This window comes from Brassica napus, chromosome A2 (genome assembly GCF_020379485.1).
Source record: "Brassica napus cultivar Da-Ae chromosome A2, Da-Ae, whole genome shotgun sequence".
NCBI classification, from domain to species: domain Eukaryota; kingdom Viridiplantae; phylum Streptophyta; class Magnoliopsida; order Brassicales; family Brassicaceae; genus Brassica; species Brassica napus.
Window position 1 is genome coordinate 15,710,535 of NC_063435.1, and position 24,538 is coordinate 15,735,072.

The 24,538-nt window shown below is 32.3% G+C and overlaps 1 protein-coding gene across 1 annotated transcript; it reads left to right on the forward strand.

The window, feature by feature from the left end:
* Positions 1 to 9,308: 9,308 nt before the first annotated feature.
* LOC106396407 (calcium-dependent protein kinase 21) lies at positions 9,309 to 12,271 on the forward strand. Its single transcript, XM_013836790.3, has 8 exons — positions 9,309 to 10,104; positions 10,565 to 10,708; positions 10,800 to 10,952; positions 11,064 to 11,176; positions 11,251 to 11,418; positions 11,503 to 11,630; positions 11,722 to 11,821; positions 11,893 to 12,271. Exons 1-8 carry the CDS (start codon positions 9,435 to 9,437, stop codon positions 11,977 to 11,979), a joined length of 1,563 nt encoding a protein of 520 aa, XP_013692244.2. The 5' UTR covers positions 9,309 to 9,434; the 3' UTR covers positions 11,980 to 12,271.
* Positions 12,272 to 24,538: the final 12,267 nt, after the last annotated feature.

Genomic DNA, 24,538 nt, shown 5'->3' on the forward strand with positions numbered 1-24,538 from the left:
CGCGGTGTAGCGATTGAACCTTTCCGAACAGCGATACGACACCAGTCCTTGCATTTTCGTCAAACCTTCGAATGCTATCTCCCGAAGACCGTGGCAAGCTCAGTCCATGTTTCCCGCTATTCTAATCCATCGATCAAAACTTCGATTAGAAACCGCGGAAAACTCGTAGTAAACGTGTCGAGTCGGAAGACGGCCCAAAGGGACCTAAAACACGACTCGAGGCCCATCCTACGATTTTTCCTAATCAAAAGCCCGTGAACCACAGCATGGTTCACGCTTGGCCCACGAGGAAGGATAAATGTCAAGTTTCCGCGGATAAATACGGAAGTTTTGAAGATAATTGTGAAGATCGGGAAAAATGGAATATCTCCATTTTTATGCTATGACGGCTTAAGGGCAGAAGAGTAAAATCGTAAACCGACCTTGGAGCTAGTATATAAGGAGTCCTAGGCGAGGAGCAGAGGGAGAGGATTTTTTCAGAGCAAACTTAGCACTTAGAGCAATTTAGGCAATTTTCCGTTTTTGTTATTTCGAGCTGCGACTCAATTAGGTTTAGCCGTCTTAGGGTTGCTAGAACTAGGAATCTCGCCGACAGCTCTCGAGCCCAGGCTTATACCTTATTGTAACGCTCATACGCAGATTCGGAATAAGATCTACTTTGCTCTCCTTTCGATTTCTTATTTTTATCGTTGTTATTCTCGTGTTCTGATTGCTTGACGTGTGGTAATTAACAGATATCCGGGTCCTCTGGGAAACTAGGGTTTTCTTAGTTTCCTTATTTAAACGGAAATCGACAGTGTGAATTTTGGTTCCCACAATTCTACTTTCTTTGGACCAGAGTGGTTGATATAGTCAAAGATATGTTCCATTCTCTTTCCCAATCAAGGAAACCTTCTGGATCAACCTTTCCGGCAAAACTTAGTGCACCCAACTTAATATGATTTTCATCTTGATTCTGGTTATGTTGTCCTCTTGTCTGAGGTGTGAAATCCAACTCTTCTTTTTACCGTACTCATATTGGAAAACTCTTCTTCTCTGAGTCGGATTTGGTCATCTTTTTGTAAAATACAAAAGTATTACGTATTGTTATTGGTTTATATATTTTGATTGATTTAGAAATCCATATAGTATTTATAAATCCAAATAAAATATGCAAATCCGGAGGTTTTCCCTCGGATTTGAGTCTTTGTATTTTTAACTAAAAAATCCAAACAAATCCATTCAAATCCATTATAAAATCAAATATATTAGTAAATCCGTACGATTGAATAACACTTGATTTGATATAGAATTTATGAATCATTAAACCAATAACACCTGATTTTAATACAGATTTGAAAATCACAGAACCAATAACACTAGATTTAGTTCGGATTTTCAAATCCATTAAAATACAACAACCAATAACCCCTACTTATGAGGTGTTATTGGTTTATATATTTTGATTGATTTAGAAATCCATATAGTATTTATAAATCCAAATAAAATATGCAAATCCGGAGGTTTTCCCCCGGATTTGAGTCTTTGTATTTTTAACTAAAAAATCCAAACAAATCTATTCAAATCCATTATAAAATCAAATATATTAGTAAATCCGTACGATTGAATAACACTTGATTTGATATAGAATTTATGAATCATTAAACCAATAAAACCTGATTTTAATACAGATTTGAAAATCACAGAACCAATAACACAAGATTTAGTTCGGATTTTCAAATCCATTAAAATACAACAACCAATAACCCCTACTTAAATCACTTGACTACAAAACTGTTTATTCCCTTGCTTTTCTTTGAGATACTAACAAGTTATAAAAGGAAAACATGTTTTAAGTAGTGCAAATTAGGAAATGAAAAGTTTGCTTTCTCTAAACTTTTTTTTTATGATAACACGAAGATAAATGATGAAAAAGATGAACACAATACTTTTCTTTGGTTTACTTTTTACAAGTATTGCACGAAAGAAAACTCTATGAGAAAGAACAATACGGTTTTATGGGTTTAGATTTATGAATGCAAATAACAATGAACAACTAAGAGTCGTAATAAAAAGGAATAGAAATAACCTGGTGCCGAAGAAACTTCAGCTCTGATACCAGAAATGATGTATCATGTAAGCCGAAGCTATAAAAAGCTCAGAAAACTGTGTGGACCAAAGAGATGGTCGATCCAACAATAGGAGTGGTTTTTCTAATAGATATAATCAACCAATATAACCGACTGGATGGAAGTAATGAAGATGATTATGGATTGAAGTGCACGGCACGAGAGATGGAAGGCTCGTGATTCAACACAAGATTATGGCCTTGGGGATACTGGTCTAACAAGGCAAGAGAAGACAAAGTTTTACAAAGGAAAATTTTAGGATTTTCTTTTGAAGAAAATTTATTTGTTAATTGATCTAGGGTAAAGAATACAATATGATTATAAGGGACATATAATTTCCAATGAAGCTATGCCCTTCATGGGACTTGAAACAAAAACAGACTCACAAGATTCGCAGGACCTAAATGCAAAGGCTAAACATGTGCCATTATTCAGAATGAAAGTAAACAAAGAAAACAAATAGAAAAACAAAGCAAGAGAGAGAGATCATAGGTTAGTGGTCAAGGCATTACCAAATCATATCGTTTATCTAAGACAACTGTAAAGAAACTGACAAGTGCGGTAGCCCAATTTTGGTGGAGTCCAAGGGAAGTACAAGAGCTATGCACTAGAAATCATGGGATAAAGTTTGTGTAAATAAGGATGAAGGAGGTTTGGGATTTAAAGATATTACTGATTTTAACACAGGAATGCTCGGTAAGCAGTTATGGCGACTGATAGATAAGCACCACACATTATTTTCTAGATTTTTCAAAGGTCGGTATTATAGGAACGCCTCACCCCTGGAACCGATTCACTCATATTCTCTGTCATTATGCGGAGCATAGTATCTGCTAGATCTCTGGTAAGCAAAGAACTAATCAAAAGGGTGGGATCGGGATCATCTATATCTGTATGGAGTGATCCATGGCTCCCAACCACTCACCCGAGACCAGCAAACAAAAACCAACATAATCTATACTCAGACCTTACATTGGACTCTCTCATTGATTCCACTTCGCGAACTTGGAACTCGCATGCAATTCAGGATTTGGTTGATCCCCATGATGTAAAAATTATAAAAAGTATACCACTGAGCAGGAATCATATGGTAGACAGACATGGTTGGCATTTCACACAAAACGGGAAATACACGGTTGAATCAGGGTATCAGATAGAACGGGTTTATCCAGACAAGGAAAAACCACCGATAATGTTTGGTCCCACAGTTGATGTCTTAAAGGCTTTTTGTTGGACAATACGGCACCCCCCAAAAATAAAACATTTTTTTTTATGGAAATTAGTGGCAGGTTGTATATCAGTTAGGAAAAAATATCAGAGCGAGAGGGATACAAGGGGATATATATTGTGCCAGATGCGGAGCCGGTGAGGAATTAATAAACCATGTGTTTTTTTGAGTGCCCTCCAGTACTTCAGGTTGGATCCCTTCTACGATACCTTCAAATCCAGCCGTGTTCCCAACAAGTTCCATCTTTACAAATATGGATCATCTTTTTTGGTGAATTCACCCGCAGATCGATGATCATCAGTTTGTATGGATCCTATGGTATATTTGGAAAGGATGGAATAACAAAGTCTTTAGCAATCTTGACATTGATCCCACATATACGCTCAAATTGGCAGAAACATAATTTACACTTTAGGCTGCGGCACATATATTGAGCGCACAGAGGGCAGTACCTCATATACAGAGATACCATATGTATCCTCAATATCAGGAAGATGGTGTTTTACAGATGGTTCTTGGAAAGGGACTGATATTTTCTCTCGACAAGGTTGGTTCAATACACTGGGTTTTGATGGGTTGATCGGGGCAAGAAATGTTAAGGCTACTCTCTCTCCTCTTCATGCATAGATGGAAGCGCTACTATGGGCAATGGAATGTATGAGGAACTTAAGAGAGTACCAAGTTACATTTACAACGGATTGTTCTCAATTGGTGGAGATAGTTTCAGAACCAACGAGAAGAATGGCCAGCTTTTGCAAGTTATTTGGAAGATATCAAAACTTTCAAAGGAAGTGTCCTCAAATCAGAGATCATTTATTTACCAAGAACACAAAACTCAAAGGCGGACAGCCTCGCACGCAGTGTTTGGAAGCAATCGTCTTTCATCGTTCACATGGATGCAGATCTCCTGATTTGGTTTACAGAGTCAGTATGAACCTGTATAAATTGATGACAAAAAAAAATATATATATATATATATTTTATATATATATATAATTAATGATGATTAAGGTAATATATTTAATGAAATTGTTAAACCAAGTGAAAAATGAAAATGCAATTAATGTAATAGCTTGTTGAAAAGAAGTTTAGTTCTATTTATAATTCAGTTTTAATAATATAAATGATATATAATTTTTAAAAAAGATTGGAGTATAGTAACTTAATTACTTTCTTAATAAATAATTAATATGATCTCACAATAAGACAACAATGTATAATATTTACTACAAGCTTAAATGTTTAAAAAGAAATACATTTTGGACCCAATTTTCTTATAGGTTAAATATTCTTAAAATATTATATAATAACATATTTTCACCTAACCCATTAGTATTAATAAATAAACACTCTAAAATATAGCATGATGAAATATATCAACACATAATTTTATATTATTATTAACTAAATTAAAAACATAATCGTATATATTTTGGTCGGGTATCCTTTCGGGTTTGATTTGGGTTTATTTGAATTTTAGGGTTTTAGGGCTAGAGATCTAAACGCTATTCGGAACATTGCGGGTCTGGTTTGGATTATCCCTTTCAATTATGTAAATAATATAAAAATCAAAATATACCGTAAATCCTCAAAAATCCAAAAGTTAAATAATAATACTCCCTCCGTTTCTTTTTAATTGTTGTTGTAGAATAAACTTTTTCGTTTCAAAGTAGTGTCTTTTTAGAATTTCAATGTAAAATTTATTAACTTTATATGATAATATATTTTTCTATTGGTTGAAATGTGGTTATGTGTACATGTAATGATATTTATATTTAAAAAATATACAAAATTAAATATTTTCTTAATCTATCTGCACAAATGTAAGGCGTCAATTAAAATGAAACGGAAGGAGTATAAAACATATAAATTTAAATAGTGTAAATGTAAATACCTAAACTTAACATAAAAATTGATTCTATTTGGATATTTGGATGGAGAACAATTGGGCATTTTGGATATTTCTGGTGTTTTGATCATTTTAGAGTACCCAAAATATTTGGTTCGAGTCAGGTTTGAATCCAGTTCTTTGGATATTAAAATTTTGGATCCATTAAGGTATTTAATCATTTTTTGGTTTATGTTCGGTGCTATTTTAGGTTCAGTTCGGTTCTTGGGATCCGGATATTTTGCTCAGCCCTATGAATTGTGATAAAAAAAATTATAAAAACAAAATGTGACCAATGCGAGAGACATGTTAGACGATGTATTACTCCGTTTCAGTTTTTTAACTTTTAAAAATAAATTTAAACAAATGTGAGACATACCAATACATATTTAAATAAAATTATACAAAACTTAAAATATATAAATTATAGATAGAAATTATAATTTATAATAAACCAAGATCATCACCAATAACAATCTTCAACTGCAAGAAAAAACACCTCCCATGAATTGTCATTCTCTGAATCAACGACCCCAAATGCAATTGGATAAAGATTTGAGTTATCATTTATGGCTGTAGAAACAAGTAGAACTACTTTGTATTTACTTTAAAAAAAGTACCATCTACTACAATCACCCTCTGAATTGCCTTGTAGAACCCTCTCACATATTGACCGAGTGAAAGACACAAATACTTGAATCTACCACCAGTCTCAGTTGTGTAGTGAGTATGCATACCAGGTTAACTTCTTTTGCATATATAAGTATTTTGGTATTTTACCAAAACTTTTCTATGGCATTCCTCTTAATGCTGAGACTGCATACTCACGAGATTTCCAAGCTTGAAAATAAGAAATTTCACAACCATACTCCTTGCGCATAAACTGTATAATTTCGTTCGGTTTTGGCCATTCTTTGACACCTTCGTATTTATGCATGATCAAGTTTCCAATTGTTTTCACAGAATCTGTTTTGCCATATGTGCTTTTATTTGAAGGAGCACAAGTATGTTCGGACACACACTTATTAATTATGTAGCTTGTAGATCCAACTAAACATTATGCACGAAGACTCCATCGACAATTGCGATCTTTACAGAAAGGACCACCATCTTCTTGTAGATTTTACAGCCTTGTAATCAAATTTATATATCATAGCATAAATTTCCACAGTTTCTTTCGGTAGTCATTACTTTCGAAAGCTTGCTCCTTCTTTACACAATCAGCCAACCAATAATCACCTTGATTTCCATGGTATTCCTTGGTTTCTGAACCTAAGCCATCAGCACCATAATGACCGTGAACATTAGTGTATTTGTCCTTGCCTTTTAAATCTTCATTCATCTTTGGCGAATAGCAAAATTCGTCATGATTTTCCCTAACATTACCATCATCTTCAACTTGACTTGAGTCAGAAGGCTCCTTATTCAGATCAAATTTTTTGTTCAATTCTCAACCATACTCGCAAACAACACACACAAGTAGATGTACAAATTCTTCTTCGTATATCCAATAAAGATGCTAGCTTGTTGATCATTCGAAATAACAACTGGGGGAACTCCTAAGTTACTGATAAGAGAACTTGGAAAATAACTCAACTCAGCAATAACAATCCTCTGGTCCATTCCAAAATCTTCCAAAACCATCATATTTAATTGCTCTAACGTACTACTCGCTTCCAAGGTGAGTAATCTGCCTCTTTAACTGTTCCTTATCAACAATGAACCTTCACTCGTTATTGGCATCCCGTCTCCAAACACCATATGACCATTTGATTTGATAAGCAAGATATAAGGAAGAAGAAGAAAGGAAGAAAATCGTTGAATAAAAAAAAGATGAATTCAACGTCATTCAGTGTAGCTTTACGTCAAGAACAAGATAAATTTTAATAAAATTAGTTAAGATTGCTTCATAGATTTTTTCCGATTTAAAAAATAAATAACTGAAAATATAGATATATATTCTAGATCAGATAGAATACAAACACAAGGTTATAATATAAATTCTAACATTTCTAGAACATATCATAAAATGTAAGAAATAGAGGTTTTATCTATGATATATGATAGATTAGAGGATATAACAGAAGTAAATGTTTCTAGTTTTTTTTACAATAAAGTAAAAAGATTTGAATATATATTGTATGTTATAAATAGCAAAGCGTTTTGGTTAGAACTAAGACATACATATTCTAAATCTAGATAGATCATAGAAAAGAGTTTAAAATACAAATACTAAATTTTATAAATATTGATGACAAGTTAGAACACTTATTTTATTCTTTTCAAAGAGTTATCTTTTTAAAGAAAATATATTATAGGAAATCAGATCCTTTGAATCCAATTAAGTCTTACTCTCAATCTTATGGATGCAGAAGTATAACTTCAGCTCGATCTCTGGTTAAAAAAGGGCTAATCAAAAGAGTGGAAACATGTTCAAGTATTTCCGTAGGGAATGATCCCTGGATCCTTGCTCCTCGCCCGAGGTCAGCATTATCAAAATCTCAGAATCAATTCTTGAACCCGTTACTTAAAACGAATGATTTAATTAATCCAACTGATCTATCCTGAAATTTGAATTTGCTTAATGCATATATTCACCAGGATGATGTGAGTATTATACGGAGTCTGTCCATCAGTCGATATCCAAAACAGGAGTCATATGGATATCATTTTACTGATCATGGTTGGTATACTGTTAAGTCATCACATAGTGTGGAAAAACTTTATCCTGATTTAGGATCTCAACAAAGATATTTTGGTCCAGATACAAAATCTTTGGTCGAGATTTATGGAAGCTACAATGCTCACCAAATTACACATTTTGTTTGGCAGGTCATCTCCTTACCGTTTACAAAAAATCTACGATCTCGTGGTTTCAAATGTGACATGCAATATCAGATATGTGGAGCTGAAGAAGAATCAATTAATCATGTTCTCTTTGAATGTCCTCCAGCGTTTCAGACTTGGCTGATTTCAAATATTCCATCTCATCCATGGATTGTCCCTAGTCCATCAGTGTTTATTAATATATGGACTATCTATTTTGGAGATTTCCAAAAGAACCGGACTTAAGCTATTTTCCATGGATATTGTAGTATATTTAGAAAAATCGTAATTATAAGATTTTTAAAAATAAAACCGGATATTCTAAGAAAGGCATAAATTGAAGGTGCTCTGTGGACTGAATCTCAAATTAAGGAACCTCAATCCGACTCTTTTTGGAATTGCATAGGAATCAAATTTTAAATGATGCCAATTGGTGTTATATTGATGGAGCATGTAAAGAACAATATATTTTTAGAGGACAAGGATGGTTTTATAGGAAGAAAGGATCTATTGATACTATGATGGGAGTCGTGAACATCCGAAGGAGTCTGTAACCTTTACATGCTGAATGTGAAGCTCTGATTTAGGCAATGGAGTGCATGAAAACCATTCATAACTCAGAGGTGTGTTCGCAATTGACTATTCTCAACCTGTGAAGATGGTATCTACACCTATAGAGTGGTCGGCGTTTACTACACATATGAAAGAATTCTTGTGATGTAAGGAATTTTTTTTGGGACTTTCTCTATCCAACGGCAAAAAACACAATGACGGATAAGCTGATACATAGTGCTCGAAATCTGTCTTATGCTATAATTTATGTTGATTCAGTTTTTCCGAAGTGGCTAACGGGTTTGGAATCTATTGTAAACAAAAAAGAGTTATAATATACATTCTAACAATTCTAGATCAACAAATCCAAATTGTTTTTGAAAATTATTATTTTTATATTAAAACATATAAAATATTCTCATGATTTATTGTTTTTTCATATTTTTCTGAACTCTATATAATTTATAATAATTATTTTTATTATTATAAAAATTATATCAAAACCGACAAATTAATGCTAATGTTTAAAGGAGCAAAAGCATTTTCAGAATGGCATTTATTCCCAATTTCCCCAAAAACAATTAGTTATGTTTTCATCGTCTCTTGTACATAATAAACTTAAATCTAATTTTTTTTTTTTTGAACAACTTAAATTTAATACTAAGATATATATTCTCGGAGTAATTTCAGCGAAATTGACAAAAAGACATTAATTTCTAACAGTCAAAGATATACAACTCATCGAACGTTCTTCCTCCATCACAATCTCTAGACTTTCCCGATCTGTCTTCTTTCTCTCCTTCAAGAAAAAAAAAGATCTCAGCTTTAGCAAATGGGTTGCCTCAGCAGTAAACACCGGCAGGAAGAAACCGCCGCAAAACCCTCAACTCCGATCACTCCAGCACAAACCCACGTCGTCCCGGAGCACCGGAAACCCCAAACTCCACCGACCCACCACCAGATTTCAGCCCCGCCGGCGACCGTCCGAGATCCAGACACCATACTAGGCAAACCCTTCGAAGACATAAGAAAATTCTACAGCTTGGGGAAAGAGCTAGGCCGAGGGCAGTTCGGGATAACGTACAGGTGCAGAGAGATCTCCACGGGAAACACTTACGCCTGCAAGTCCATCTTGAAGAGGAAGCTGATCAGCAAGCAAGACAAGGAGGATGTGAAGAGAGAGATTCAGATAATGCAGTACTTGTCCGGACAAGCCAACATTGTCGAGATCAAGGGTGCTTATGAGGATAGACAGTCTGTGCATTTGGTGATGGAGTTGTGTGCGGGTGGTGAGTTGTTCGATAGGATTATAGCTCAGGGACATTACTCCGAGAGAGCTGCTGCTGGGATCATTAGGTCCATTGTGAATGTTGTTCAGATTTGTCATTTCATGGGTGTCGTTCATAGAGATCTCAAGCCTGAGAATTTCTTGCTCTCCAGTAAAGAGGAGAATGCTATGCTTAAGGCAACTGACTTCGGGTTGTCTGTTTTCATTGAAGAAGGTGAGATTCTCTTTTCTTTTCTTTGAAAGAATCATCTCTACGAGTTTTGGTTTTGGTAAATGCATATAGATAGTTGAGCTTTTTAGGACATTGATCTTTTAGTGAATCACTTAAGAGTCTGAAAGATACATCTTTAATTGTTATGTTTTGAATCTTTAATAAGACTTATCCTTTTCTTCACAAGTATCATCTATGTTCCAGTGCATATAAAGATTACCTTTTTAGACGTCTTTCTTAGTATATTGGATCACTAAGAGTCTTAAGGTATTTGATAGCTTTGGCATTCCAATGTTTGGATGTTTATAAGATTGTCATGAATGTTTTTGTTTTGCTTCATATGTGAGCAAACCTGGTCGCTTGTTTTTTTTTTTGTCATCTACTAATTATACAGATTGCGTTCCATTTTAGTTAGTTTGATTCTTATATTCATTTCATTGATGTGAAAACCAATAACTTACAGGAAAAGTTTACCGGGATATAGTGGGGAGTGCTTACTACGTTGCTCCTGAAGTATTAAGGCGTAGTTACGGGAAGGAAATTGACATTTGGAGTGCTGGTGTTATCCTTTACATCCTACTCAGCGGTGTACCTCCTTTCTGGGCTGGTAAGAAAAACCTTTTAAGCTAAATCAAGATTCCTTGATATTTCCTCTTCTTGAGGTTTGATCTGTAATTAAAATGTTTTATGTATTGTAGAAAATGAGAAAGGAATATTTGATGAGGTTGTAAAAGGTGAAATTGACTTTGAAAGCCAGCCATGGCCTTCTATTTCTGAGAGTGCGAAAGATCTTGTCAGGAAGATGCTTACCAAAGACCCCAGGAGACGAATCACTGCTGCCCAGGTTCTTGGTAAGACAATCTGAATACCCTTTTTTCTCAATATTAGAAGGCATGAGTATACATTTCTCCTAGCTACTAGTAGTGCTTAACTAATGTGTAGCAAACGTTATGCTTTTATAGAACATCCTTGGATCAAAGGCGGAGAAGCACCAGACAAGCCTATTGATAGTGCTGTGTTGTCTCGTATGAAGCAGTTCCGAGCCATGAACAAGCTTAAGAAGCTAGCCCTTAAGGTAAAACAACTTGCTCAAATTTTGTTTCTAAAGCAGCTTTCCTTTTACTAATTGTGCATCTTCTTGGTTTGCAGGTTATCGCGGAGAGTCTATCAGAAGAGGAAATCAAAGGTCTCAAGACCATGTTTGCCAACATGGATACCGACAAAAGCGGTACAATCACATACGAAGAACTGAAAACAGGGCTAACTAGGCTTGGCTCTAAACTCTCTGAAACTGAAGTGAAGCAACTCATGGAAGCTGTGAGTTATTTATTATCTTCAGCATCTTCTTTTCTTTTTTAATTTTTTACTTCTCCACATGATATGATTATATAACTTTTGCAGGCTGATGTGGATGGAAATGGAACAATCGACTACTTTGAGTTTATCTCTGCGACAATGCATCGATACAAACTGGATCGAGATGAGCATGTATACAAAGCATTCCAACATTTTGATAAAGACAACAGCGGGTAAAATTTACAAATCAATGTTGGAATGTGTAGTAGTTACCATGAGGTATATTGTTAATGGTGTTATCTTTTGGTAATGATATACAAACAGGCACATAACTAGAGATGAGTTGGAAAGTGCCATGAAGGAGTATGGAATGGGAGATGAAGCTAGCATCAAAGAAGTTATATCTGAAGTTGATACCGACAATGTAAGACACATCCTAAATCAAATCATTTAATTGGTTCTTGAAACCTTGTATTGATGAGTACTGTGATACAGGATGGGAGAATAAACTTTGAGGAGTTCTGTGCAATGATGAGAAGTGGTACCACACAACCACAAGGGAAGCTTCTTCCCTTCCATTGAGCAAAAACACAACCTTTTGTTTCCCCTTGTTTAAGCACAGATCCAACCTCAAAAATTAAATCTTAAACCGGGAGAAAAAAGAGGTAAACCGGGGAAAACCGGAGTCGAGAGTAATTTAATCAGCTGATACTGTCTCAAAAATGTTATTTCTTCTCTTTAAAAACTGAGCTTTCATATACTGTGTCGCGACTTGGCTCATTGTAACAAAATTAAATCCTTTTTTGTTCCAACGTTCGTATTTATATTCGTTATCCTGTGAAGAAGACTTAGAAAACAGTAATTGTTTTTATTATCGTTTCTTCTAAATTCTGTAAAATTTGATTATATCTATAATATCTAAGAATTAAATTAATTAATTGAACTGGTTGAGAACCTCGGCCACCCAACCAGTTCAAATACGAAAGATAACGTAAAAAGCATAACAACAACCACCATACCAGTAGGTTACCATAACAGGAGAAAGTAAAGGAGGAAAAACTTAACATTGCTACCGCTTAACCGTGTATCCTTTCTCCACTCAGCACACGGTGTAGCCAGTAAGGACCTCTTTGAGCAACATAAGATTGTGTCCGCTTGTCTTTTGTAACACTTTCAGCAATCATAGTTGCAGAGATGTTTCTTGACCATTTAACATGAATCTAAAGGAGTTGTTGGACATAAAAATCGAACTTTAAAAGAGATGATGAATGCAATGTTGCAAGAATATGGGTACCCCAAAACACGTGGGGGGGGGGGGGGGGGGGGGTAGTTATATACTCAACAAAATTCCACACAAAGTAACTCGCAAAACTTCATATAATTATGGAAAGGTAATTTTCCTTCGTATAAATACTTCAAAGTGTGGAGGTGTTTGGTAAAATTTGCGGTACCACCACCAAAAAAGGTCACTATTTTGTAACACTTTCAGCAATCATAGTTGCAGGGATGTTTCTTGACCATTTAACATGAATCTAAAGGAGTTGTTGGACATAAAAATCGAACTTTAAAAGAGATGATGAATGCAATGTTGCAAGAATATGGGTACCCCAAAACATGTGGGGGGGGGGGGGGGGGGGGGGTAGTAGTTATATACTCAACAAAATTCCACACAAAGTAACTCGCAAAACTTCATATAATTATGGAAAGGTAATTTTCCTTCGTATAAATACTTCAAAGTGTGGAGGGGGGGGGGGGGGGGGGGGGGGGGTAGTTATATACTCAACAAAATTCCACACAAAGTAACTCGCAAAACTTCATATAATTATGGAAAGGTAATTTTCCTTCGTATAAATACTTCAAAGTGTGAAGGTGTTTGGTAAAATTTGCGGTACCACCACCAAAAAAGGTCACTATTAGACCTAAAACATATTGCTAATCGGATACAAAACATATTGCTAATCGGATTGCATCTTCATCGGATACAAATTACAATTTAATATTTAATATTTAATATTCATATTGCTAATCAATGCATTAAATTGTGTTCTTTTGTTTCATAGTTATATTTATAGGATGTAGATTTTGGATCATAATTCCCTCTATAGTAATAACCAAATTAGAAAACTTGTATTTGAAACTAAACATTTATTGTAATTGTGGACTGAAAAAAATCCACTAGCATTAAAAAGATTATAAACAATCACAACTCACAAAACAGCAACAAAATAACAGTAGTTAACAAACATTATATATTCTCTACAATTTAGATTTTAAAAACAGTGAGACAAAAAAAATAACTCAACAAAATTCCACACAAAGTAACTCGCAAAACTCCATATAATTATGGAAAGGTAATTTACCTTCGTATAAATACTTCAAAGTGTGGAGGTGTTTGGTAAAATTTGCGGTACCACCACCAAAAAAGGTCACTATTAGACCTAAAACAGTGGATTGCATCTTCATCGGATACAAATTACAATTTAATATTTAATATTCATATTGCTAATCAATGCATTAAATTGTGTTCTTTTGTTTCATAGTTATATTTATAGGATGTAGATTTTGGATCATAATCCCCTCTATAGTAATAACCAAATTAGGAAACTTGTATTTGAAACTAAACATTTATTGTAATTGTGGACTGAAAAAAATCCACTAGCACTAAAAAGATTATAAACAATCACAACGCACAAAACAGCAACAAAATAACAGTAGTTAACAAACATTATATATTCTCTACAATTTAGATTTTAAAAACAGTGAGACAAAAAAAATACAAGATAATAAATTACAAAACATTATCTCTGTATTCTTAGATTATATTTACATTACGTTTATTATATTTCAAATTTAAATGTTATTTACTGTTTGAATCCTAGTTTTTCATGCTTTTTTTAGTTAATTTTCATTTTATCTTTTATGTAATATTTACTATTTTGGTTTCAAATATATCATTTTGTAAACATTTGTAATTTTACGGATAAATTCATTATTAGCATAAATTCATTTGTTATTTTGATGTTTGTCATGTATAAATACAAACTACTTTATTTACGAATATGATTATTTATATTCAAAATATATACAATATTTAGCATAAATATTCATTTTATAGTCTAAAACATATAAATGTCAATGATGCTTTAACTTTATTATTAAATTTAATATTACAATACATGACTCTAATATTAACCATTAAAATCATAAATTAAATAAAAGATAAACTTAATTATAATATTAATATTGGTAATAATCTGAATTTAGATCAATATTTCCAAAAAGAATCAGAAAACATGGCTATAATATTAGACATTAAAATCATAAACTAAATATAAGATAAATCTAATTATGATGTTATCAGTAGAATTTGTTAATATCTATTGTTAGTATATAGCTATTAATTAATAACCTCAAATATCATGATGATAAAACATGACTATAATACTAACCATTAAAATCATAAACTGCATATAAGATAAACCTAATTATGATATTACCAATAACATTTTAAATATCTATTATTAATTTATTTATTTAATTAATAACCCCAAATATCATGATAAATATATATACTTAAATATTATTTTAAATAATACTGTACATATATAGCGATAGAATTTGTCGATGTCTATTTATTAATTAATTATCTTAAATATAGTGAAAAATAAATATATTAAAATATTTTCTTAATAATAAAAATTAATTGGTTTTAAAATCATGGAGAAGAGGATAAATAAACGTATTCACTTCTCAAATAATAGTATAGATTATTTAAGAAATTTATATATATTTTGTCTTAAATCATTGACATATATTTATCTCAAATATATGATTATTTCAAAATATAAACAATTTTGTATTTAATTATTTTAATATTTAGTTTTTTTTATTTATATCAAACGGCCATTTCATTACTTAAACTAGAAGTGGTCTGAAAAGTCATACAAGAATAGAATAACCAACATAACAAAACTTTCTATTAAAAAATATCTCGTAATTCTACCTAGAGAATCCGAAATTGCATTTTGCGTCCGAAGAATATACGATATCTTGAATGCTCGAAAGTTGAAACTGTGTTTGAAGAGGCTTTATTATATTCAGCTTTGTAAAGAAATTTGGTTATGCATGAGATTTTGCCATCATGGTGATCAAGTCTTTGCAATGAGCTTCAAAATTCTGATAATCTGAATGATTTTGTATACTTTTCATCGTCCAAATGAGCGCTGCTAATTATGAGTACAAAGCTGATTTCCATCGTCCGAAGTTCCTTGTCTCCATTAATTAGTTTTGTCCAAAAATCTCTTTACAGACCCAATCTCAGCCACTAAATTATGATGTAGAGGTCCATGATCCAAATAATTATATGTTCTTTAAGCATAAGACTCTTGAATCAGAATAACTTAGTGGTTGTGTTGTTGTAGCAGCAGCCGCATTAGCTCAGAACCAAGCTTCGTATTTTTCTTCCGCATGTCTAACTAATTTTAAGGTACTCATATCTATTTCTCTCAATAGATTTTTAGTTTTATATTAAATCAGGATAAAATTGTGTAATCGTCAATTTTTTTTTTTGAATTTCAAAAATAGAATATTTTTCAAATTATTATAAATTAATCCTTTAGCCTTTGTTTCAAAAATAAAAAAATCATTTGTGTAGGTAGATATCATAATTTTCGTACGCATATATGACCAAAGTCAAAGTATTGGAGAATTAAGTCAAATACCATCTCCTATATATTAATTGAAAGACATTAAAACTTTTTTTTTGTAGTTACATGTCATCACTAGATTGATTTTTAGTATCATTATAGAAATATGTTAGTCCATCTATATAATAAGCTTTTTATTAAACTAACCATAAATTTATTATTAATGTTTTTTATTATTTCTTTAAATAAAATTTACGGAATTGCCTAATGTGGCTAAAGTATATATGACAATTAATGATTTTGAATAATAAATATTCCTACTTATATGATTTTATTAATATTTATTCTTTGTATAGTTTAATTTAGTGATAAAGAAAATCTGAATTCTCATTGAAAGATTACTTAAAATAAATATCAGTTTACCATGTAATATATATATCTAAGGTATAAAGTTATTTAGAGTTTATAAAATATTTTAATTATTGTATATATTGATATGTGTTCTAAGGCATAAACTTATGAATGTAACTTCAACATATAATTTGATAAATATTATTAAACTACATGCACATTTAAACGATAAATAAAATTAATTTGATTTTACTTAATGATAATAAAAAATAATTATACTTCAGTTTGAATCTGAAAGAATATATATAACTTAATATACTTACAACATGAGTGATTCGACTAATCTAATTTATATCTAAAATTATTGATTTAACTACAATCAGAATAAATAATTTTATAATAATAATTTATTATATAAATGTAAATTATAGGATGACTCAAAAAATATTAATAAATGAAAATAAAATATTAATCAATTGTTATAATTTAGTTCTTTTGTAAAATTTATATATATGCATGAGAAGCAAGCGAGGGGCAAGGTTGCCCGTTCTAAGGATCTACTGTATGTGGGGATGCAGGGCACAACGAAAAAAACTTCCGGTAGGAAGTTATGAAGTCCTTCTTCGCGTGGAACATGCGTGGATTCAACATGACACGCAAGCACAGAGCCCTTAGAACATGGTTACAAGAGGAAAAACCATCTTTTGGCTGTCTTTTGGAAACGAGGGTACAGGAAAACAATCATACGAGGTGTATGAATGCAGCGATGCCCACTTGGAATTCTCTGACTAATTATGAATTTCATCACCTTGGCAGAATTTGGTTTTGCTGGTCTAATGATGTTATAGTTACGAAGCTGCATATGAGTGCACAAGTTATTACCTGTGCTATTCAAATTCCAAGCACAGGTGAGCAGTTTATTTGCTCAGCGATATATGCTTTCAACACAGTTGGCGAGAGAATGACACTATGGGAAGAGCTGAGGGGTACTAAGGCGGCTTACTGTCATCTCAAATTACCGTGGATAATTTTGGGGGATTTTAATGCCACACTCTCTTCTAGTGAGCATTCTCGGGCTATGGATTACAGAGGTGATCAGATAGGGATGAGACACTTTCAGGAGGCGATAACTGATTGTATGGTCACGGATCTGCCATATACAGGGGCTCTTTTTACATGGTGGAATAAAAGAGTTGAAGACCCGATTGGGAAAAAGTTAGATAGAGCTCTGGTTAATAGTGAATGGCTGAGCCATTATCCTCAGGCTTCTGCACAGTTTGATGCTGGGGGAGTCTCTGATCACGCCAGATGTGTGATACGGGTGACAGGTGCTGTGAATCAAGCTCGAAAACCATTCCGGTTCTTTAACTACCTCACAGAACATCCAGATTTCCTAGCTACGGTTAAGGACGTATGGGATAATACAGAGCCTATTTACCATTCGAGGTCAGCCCTCTCTAGGTTTCATAAGAAGCTTAAACTCCTCAAACAGCCTCTGCGGGCATTGAACAAGACACACTATGGGGATTTACCAGCGCGAACTAAGCAGGCCTATGAAGAGTTGTGTAACTGTCAGAACACAGTGCTACAAGATCCTAGTCCTGAAAACATAGCTAGAGCAGCAGCAGCAGAAGAGAAGTGGAATAGATTAGCTCGCGTTGAGGAGAAATTTTACATGCAAAAATCTTGTGTTCGTTGGCTACAAGTGGGAGATCAAAACACAAGATTTTTTCACTCAGTGGTGCAGACAAGGGCTGCTCGAAACACGATCAGAAGCTTGGTTAATGGGCAGGGAGAAGTGCTCACATCTGATCAGGATATTAAAAAAGAGGCAGTTTCTCACTTTCAGACATTCTTGCAGAGCCAGGATGCTACATTGGAGGAAACTTCAGTTGCTTCCCTTCAGGAGCTATTAACATACCGGTGCTCAAATGAAACTGCAGCGGCGCTGGCTTGCCCTGTTACAGCGAAGGAAATATATCAGGCTCTCCAAGCTTTACCTAACGGCAAGGTCTCCGGTCCAGATGGCTTCACCAAAGAGTTCTTCGTGGCAGCTTGGTCTATTATAGGCAGGGAATTCATTGTGGCGGTGCAATCCTTTTTTCTCTTCGGCTTCATGCCTACTGGTGTTAATGCTACAATCCTCTCTCTCATACCGAAGACAACGAATGCACAGACAATGAAGGAGTATAGACCAATAGCCTGCTGTAACTTCTTGTACAAGGTTATCTCCAAAGTACTTGCTAATAGACTCAAAATCATATTCCCGGAAGCCATTGAAGCCAACCAATGTGCTTTCATCACAGATCGTTTATTATTGGAGAATGTTTTGCTTGCCTCAGAACTAGTTAGTGGCTATCACAGATCAGTGACCGAAGCGAAGTGTGCTATCAAGTTTGACATATCCAAGGCCTTTGATACAGTGAAATGGTCTTTCATCACCTCGGTTCTGCTTGCCATGGGTTTGCCTCCTCAGTTTGTCAATTGGATCCGGCTCTGCATCACTACTGCGGCTTTTTCAGTGTCTGTTAATGGAAGTCTGGAGGGTTTTTTCACTAGTGCTAGAGGAATACGGCAGGGTTGCTCACTCTCACCATATCTCTATGTTATACTGAACAATGTGCTTTCTAAGCTCTTGAACAAAGCAGCAGCAGCAGGTGAGTTTGCTTATCATCCGCAGTGTGAGGGAGTTAAGCTCACGCATCTGAGTTTTGCTGATGATATATTAGTATTCACCAAGGGCACAACGGGTTCACTTATGGGCGTTCTGGAGGTTATGAAAAGATTCGCTCGAATGTCTGGTCTCCACATTAATGTGGCTAAGTCTTCTATATTCGCATCAGGGCATAATATCAGTGACCTACTTGCTGCAGCAGAATCGTTAAATATTGGAGTGGGCACACTACCTATTCGCTACCTCGGCATGCCACTGACGACTAAGACACTTACCAGCCATGACTACGAGCCATTGATAGATAAAATCAGAAGTAGAATGCTCTGCTGGTCCAACAAAACTCTATCGTTTGCAGGACGACTACAGCTGATTAAATCAGTCATAGCCAGTATGGTCAATTTTTGGAGTCAGGCATTCATACTGCCTGCGAAATGTCTTGATAAGATAGAGAGTATGTGTAGTGCCTTCCTCTGGTCAGGCTCACCAACACAAACTCATAAAGCAAAGGTCAGTTGGGATGATTTGTGTGTTCCAAAAGAGGAGGGAGGTCTTGGAATCCGGAAGCTGCGGGAGACGAACAGAGTATTTGCTCTGAAACTCATTTGGCGTCTCTTCACTCAACCTACTTCACTGTGGGTGAGCTGGGTTAAGCATTATTTGCTCAAATATAATTCATTCTGGGATGTAAGAGATGACACAAAGGGATCTTGGATATGGAGGAAGTTACTCAAATTGAGAGATGTGGCTTATGAATTTTTGAGGTTTGATATCCAAGATGGCAACAACTGTCACTTTTGGTTTGATGATTGGTTGGGGCAAGGGAAGCTGATCGACATCACAGGTCCTACAGGCACTACTTATTTGGGCATTAGGAGACACGCTAAGGTTAGCGATGCTGTTACATTGGAAGAGTGGAGCATACGAGGAAGTAGAAGCCGTAGGTTCCACGAGCTGAGAAATAGTATCTTACAAAGAGAACCTCCGCAACCAGAGAACGGCAAGGACATAGTATTGTGGAAGCATGGGAGTGATGATTACAGAGATCATTACTCTGCGGCTAGTACGTGGGAGCAAGTGAGGTCTAGGAGGCCTACAGTCGAGTGGAGTCGAGTAATCTGGTTCACACAAGGGGTCCCACGATTCTCATTCATAACTTGGCTAGCAGTGAAGAATAGACTATCAACTGGTGATCGTATGAGACAATGGGGAATGGTACAGAGTTGTGAACTTTGTGGAGAGAGAGATGAAACGCGTGATCATTTGTTCTTCGCATGTCCTTATTCCTACACAGTGTGGGAGAGTCTGGCTAGGAGACTTATTGGCATCAGCATCAATCCGGATTGGCAATGGACACTGCATCGCATACAAAGAATGAGTCAAGGGAAAGCTGATACTGTTTTGGTGAAGCTTTTGTTGCAGACCACAATTTACCACATTTGGAGAGAAAGGAATGGGAGGCGTCATCAGCAAAGCAGAGTCACCACTGATCATATGCGTCGGCGCATTGATAAGGCAGTGAGAAACAGAATCTCATCACTCAAATACAGGTTCGATCACAAATATGGAGGATTACTCAGCCGTTGGTTCCAGCTTAGTATGTGAAGAAGCACTGGTTCATACATAAAGATAGTAGAGTAGTCATACTTATGTAAATAACATTCTTTGCTTGATCAATAAATTTGATATTTCATCAAAAAAAAAAAAAAAGAAATTATATAGGTCTATACTATTATTTTTGAAAGTAAATTTTGTATCCGAACTCTCACATTGAAAGTAAAATAGGTTGATATCTATACTATTCCTAATGAATTTTTTTATATATGATTAAAAACGAATTTTATGTTAATAATATTATATTTATATGGTATATTAGATAACTATAAATTACGATAAATTTGTCAAATAAAAACATATTTTAAAAAAAATATTATATATATATATATATATATATTGTGGGAGAAATTACATGTTTAGCCCTTTCATGGTACCACTTTTCTTTTTTACCACCACTAAAGAGAAATTTTCAAAAATACCTTCTTTATTAAATGGCAAAAGATACTTATGCCCTTGTTATTATTTATATAATAAATCATTATTTACATAAAAAATAAAAATAAATAAACTAAAAAAATTAAAAAAATAGAAAAATGAAATAAGTAAATATTTTTTATGTTTTCGAATTGTACTTTTTCAAATTTGAACTTTTTTATAATTTTTATTATAGTTTTTTTTTCGAATTTTTTTATTTTTGTTTTCAAATTTCATTTTGATAAACGAAAATTATGTTTGAAAATATTTTTTAAAATTTTTTATATATTTTTAAGTATTTATTTATATATTTATTAGAATCCTAAATTTCACATTCCAAAAACCCTACCCCACCCCTCAACTCTAAACCCTAAGTCTAGATTAGTTAACCCTAAGGGTATAATTGTCTTTTGCCTTTCATTAAAAGTGAGAGTAAAAATGGTTAGTGTAAACATGAAAAGTGGTACTATGAATATGCTATTTGTGGCAATTTTCCTATATTGTGTTGTTATCTGAAAATATTGTTTTCTATTATAAAAGTTAAAAATTTTAAAAACGAGTTTTATGTTAATAATATTAGATTTATATTTTATATTAGATAATTGTAAATTATTATAAATTTATCAAAATAAAACATATTAGAAAAAGATAATTATATATATATATATATTGTTATCTGAAAATAATGTTTTCAACTATAAAAGATTAAAAAAATTAAGATATAAAAAAATATGCAAAAGTTTGAATAAAGATAAATTGTCAAAATTAAAAATAAAAAATATTTTTAAAAAGATAATTCTTATATATATATATATATATTCTGTTATTAACTAGAAATAATATTTTCTACTATGAAAATTAAAAAAAAAATTAAGAAGATTATGCATGCATGTGCGGGGAAAAACACGTAGTTTTACATATAAACGAATTTTTTATTTGTTGTATTTGCTAAAAACATAAACAAAAAGAAATATACATATATATATATATAAACTTTTAAGATATAATTTACAAAATAAATTTAAAAATAAAATAATATAGATAACTTTATTCAAAAATAATAATTTATTATAATTATATTTTTATCAAACGACTACTCACTTATGAATAAAATAAACAAAAATCGTTGCTCAATTTATAAGAATAAAAGTAACTCAATATACCAAAAATAAATAATTGAATTATTGTCCAAGAAAAATTGAATTAATATGAAATATAATATTTAAAATCACATATCTAATTATTATTTTTTGACAACAAACAGTTATTCTATTACTCAAACTTGAGGTAGTCTAGGAAACCAGACCGGACTAGAACAATCAAGATAAAAAAGAGATCTATGAAAAGAACATATATTCCTAGTTAGCGAGTCTGCAATCTCATTGCACGTCCTTGGGAAGTAGCTAATCTTGAAGTCCGAAAACACAACTTGAGAATTTGGAAGACCTCCAGCTCAGTTGAGAAATTTGGCCAAGCTTGTGGGTCCTTTACCATTGCAATCGGGTCCTTGCAATCTGTCACAAATCTTCTATAGTCAGAATGTTGTAACATACTCTCCATTGCCCATCTTAGCGCTTCCAATTCTGACTGTAGTGCCATCTCATGCCTCCTTATGTTATGTGTCCCCATGAGTTGGATCTTTGCCATTATATCCTTCCAAACTCATCCAATTCCACTGAATTGATTTGTGAAGGTATCTGAACCATCCACCATGCAAATATTTCCTCAGCTTAAGACTTGTGTTTCTTCATCAATTTGTGTTTGTGGAGGAACATATATGTTTCCCAATCACATATCTAATTAAGATGGTAACATAATTATACTTATCATTCATATAATACATATATATAAAATAAAAAAAATAACCTAATACTTATAAATAAACAAAAAATAATATTTAATAATACTTATCATTCAATTATTTCATAAATATTTATACCCGTGCATGAGCACTGGAAAATATTATAAGAAAATTTAATATTAAGAAACAAATAATTTTAATAATGATAAAATATAATATATCTACCTCATTATAATATTTTGTAACTATTTGATCAAGCGATGTTGATTTTTAAAACTTATTTTTAGTTTTTTTTAATATTTCTAAAATAAGCAGTAAATCAAAATTGTGATTGTATTTGAAAATAATACTATATCTGTAAAATACAATTTATCAATATTTTTTGCTGTAATTTAAAGATATTATAGTCAACTAAATATATGAAAAATAAATAAAAAATTTAAATAATATTAATTATAAACTATTTTTAGTTAATTAAACATATATCAGTTTATGTTACCTAATTATTTTATGTAATCATCTAAGAAAATAGATAGATATATAAAAATATTTCTAATACTTTGATTTTTTTTCATTGTTTACAATTATGTTTTAAAAGAAATAATATTTCTTTTTCTAATATCAAGATTATATGTGTAAATTGTTCTTAATAAATTTACATTATATACAAATTTATCTTTTTCATCAAAGAAAATATAGATGTAAAGAAAGTATTTTAATATTTCAAAAGTATATTTTATATTATTTAAAAATATTTTTTAAATGTAATATTATTATTTTATGAACTTTCCATTTTTTATGAAATCATATTATATAGACATATATATTTTTTTCAATTCATTTTTTTTTTAATTTATAAAAAATTCCTTTTTATTATATGTATATATTTTTTTAAAAGAGACTAAATAAATAATTGTATTTTAAACATAATATTTAAAATAATATTATAGAGATTTGCTTTTAAATTTTATGTTTATATGATTGTAAAATTAATATAAACATAATCAAAATACGAAAGTAAATCTTAATTCTCATTTTTAAAATTATGTAAAATAAATTTCAGTTTTTATTCAATAAATCAAAGGTATAAAGTTATTTAGAATTTATAAAATATGTTAATTATTGTAAATATTGATATGTGTTCATGAGCTTCCAAAAATGTATCAGCTACTTATGCATGTAACTTCCAAAAATGTATCAGCTACTTATGCATGTAACTTCCAATTGATCATCGCTTTATTTTCTAATATTTTTTTTAGAAACATGAACATATAATTTGATAAATATTATGACAATACATGAACATTTAAATGATAAATAAAATTGAATTGATTTGACTTAATTATAATAAAAATAATTATACTTCATTTTGAATTTGAAAGAATATATGTAACTAAATATACTCAGAACATGAGTGCCTCGACTAATCCAAATTATATCTAAAATCATAGTTTAACTACGATACAATATATAATTTATACGAATTGTAATTTATTTTATAAATATAAATCATAGGACAACTCAAAACATATCAAAAATGCAAATAAAATATTAACCAACTGTTACAATTTAATACTTTTGTAAAATTTATATATATATGCATGAGACTTCAGAATATTATCGTTATATTAATTTATGTAC

Bases quoted from the DNA above. Each gene is read 5' to 3' on its own strand.
- LOC106396407 (XM_013836790.3), top strand. From the start codon at position 9,435: ATGGGTTGCCTCAGCAGTAAACACCGGCAGGAAGAAACCGCCGCAAAA. The intron at 11,419-11,502 runs GTGAGTTATTTA...TAACTTTTGCAG, and splicing joins TGAAGCAACTCATGGAAGCT to GCTGATGTGGATGGAAATGG. The intron at 11,631-11,721 runs GTAAAATTTACA...ATATACAAACAG, and splicing joins TTTGATAAAGACAACAGCGG to GCACATAACTAGAGATGAGT.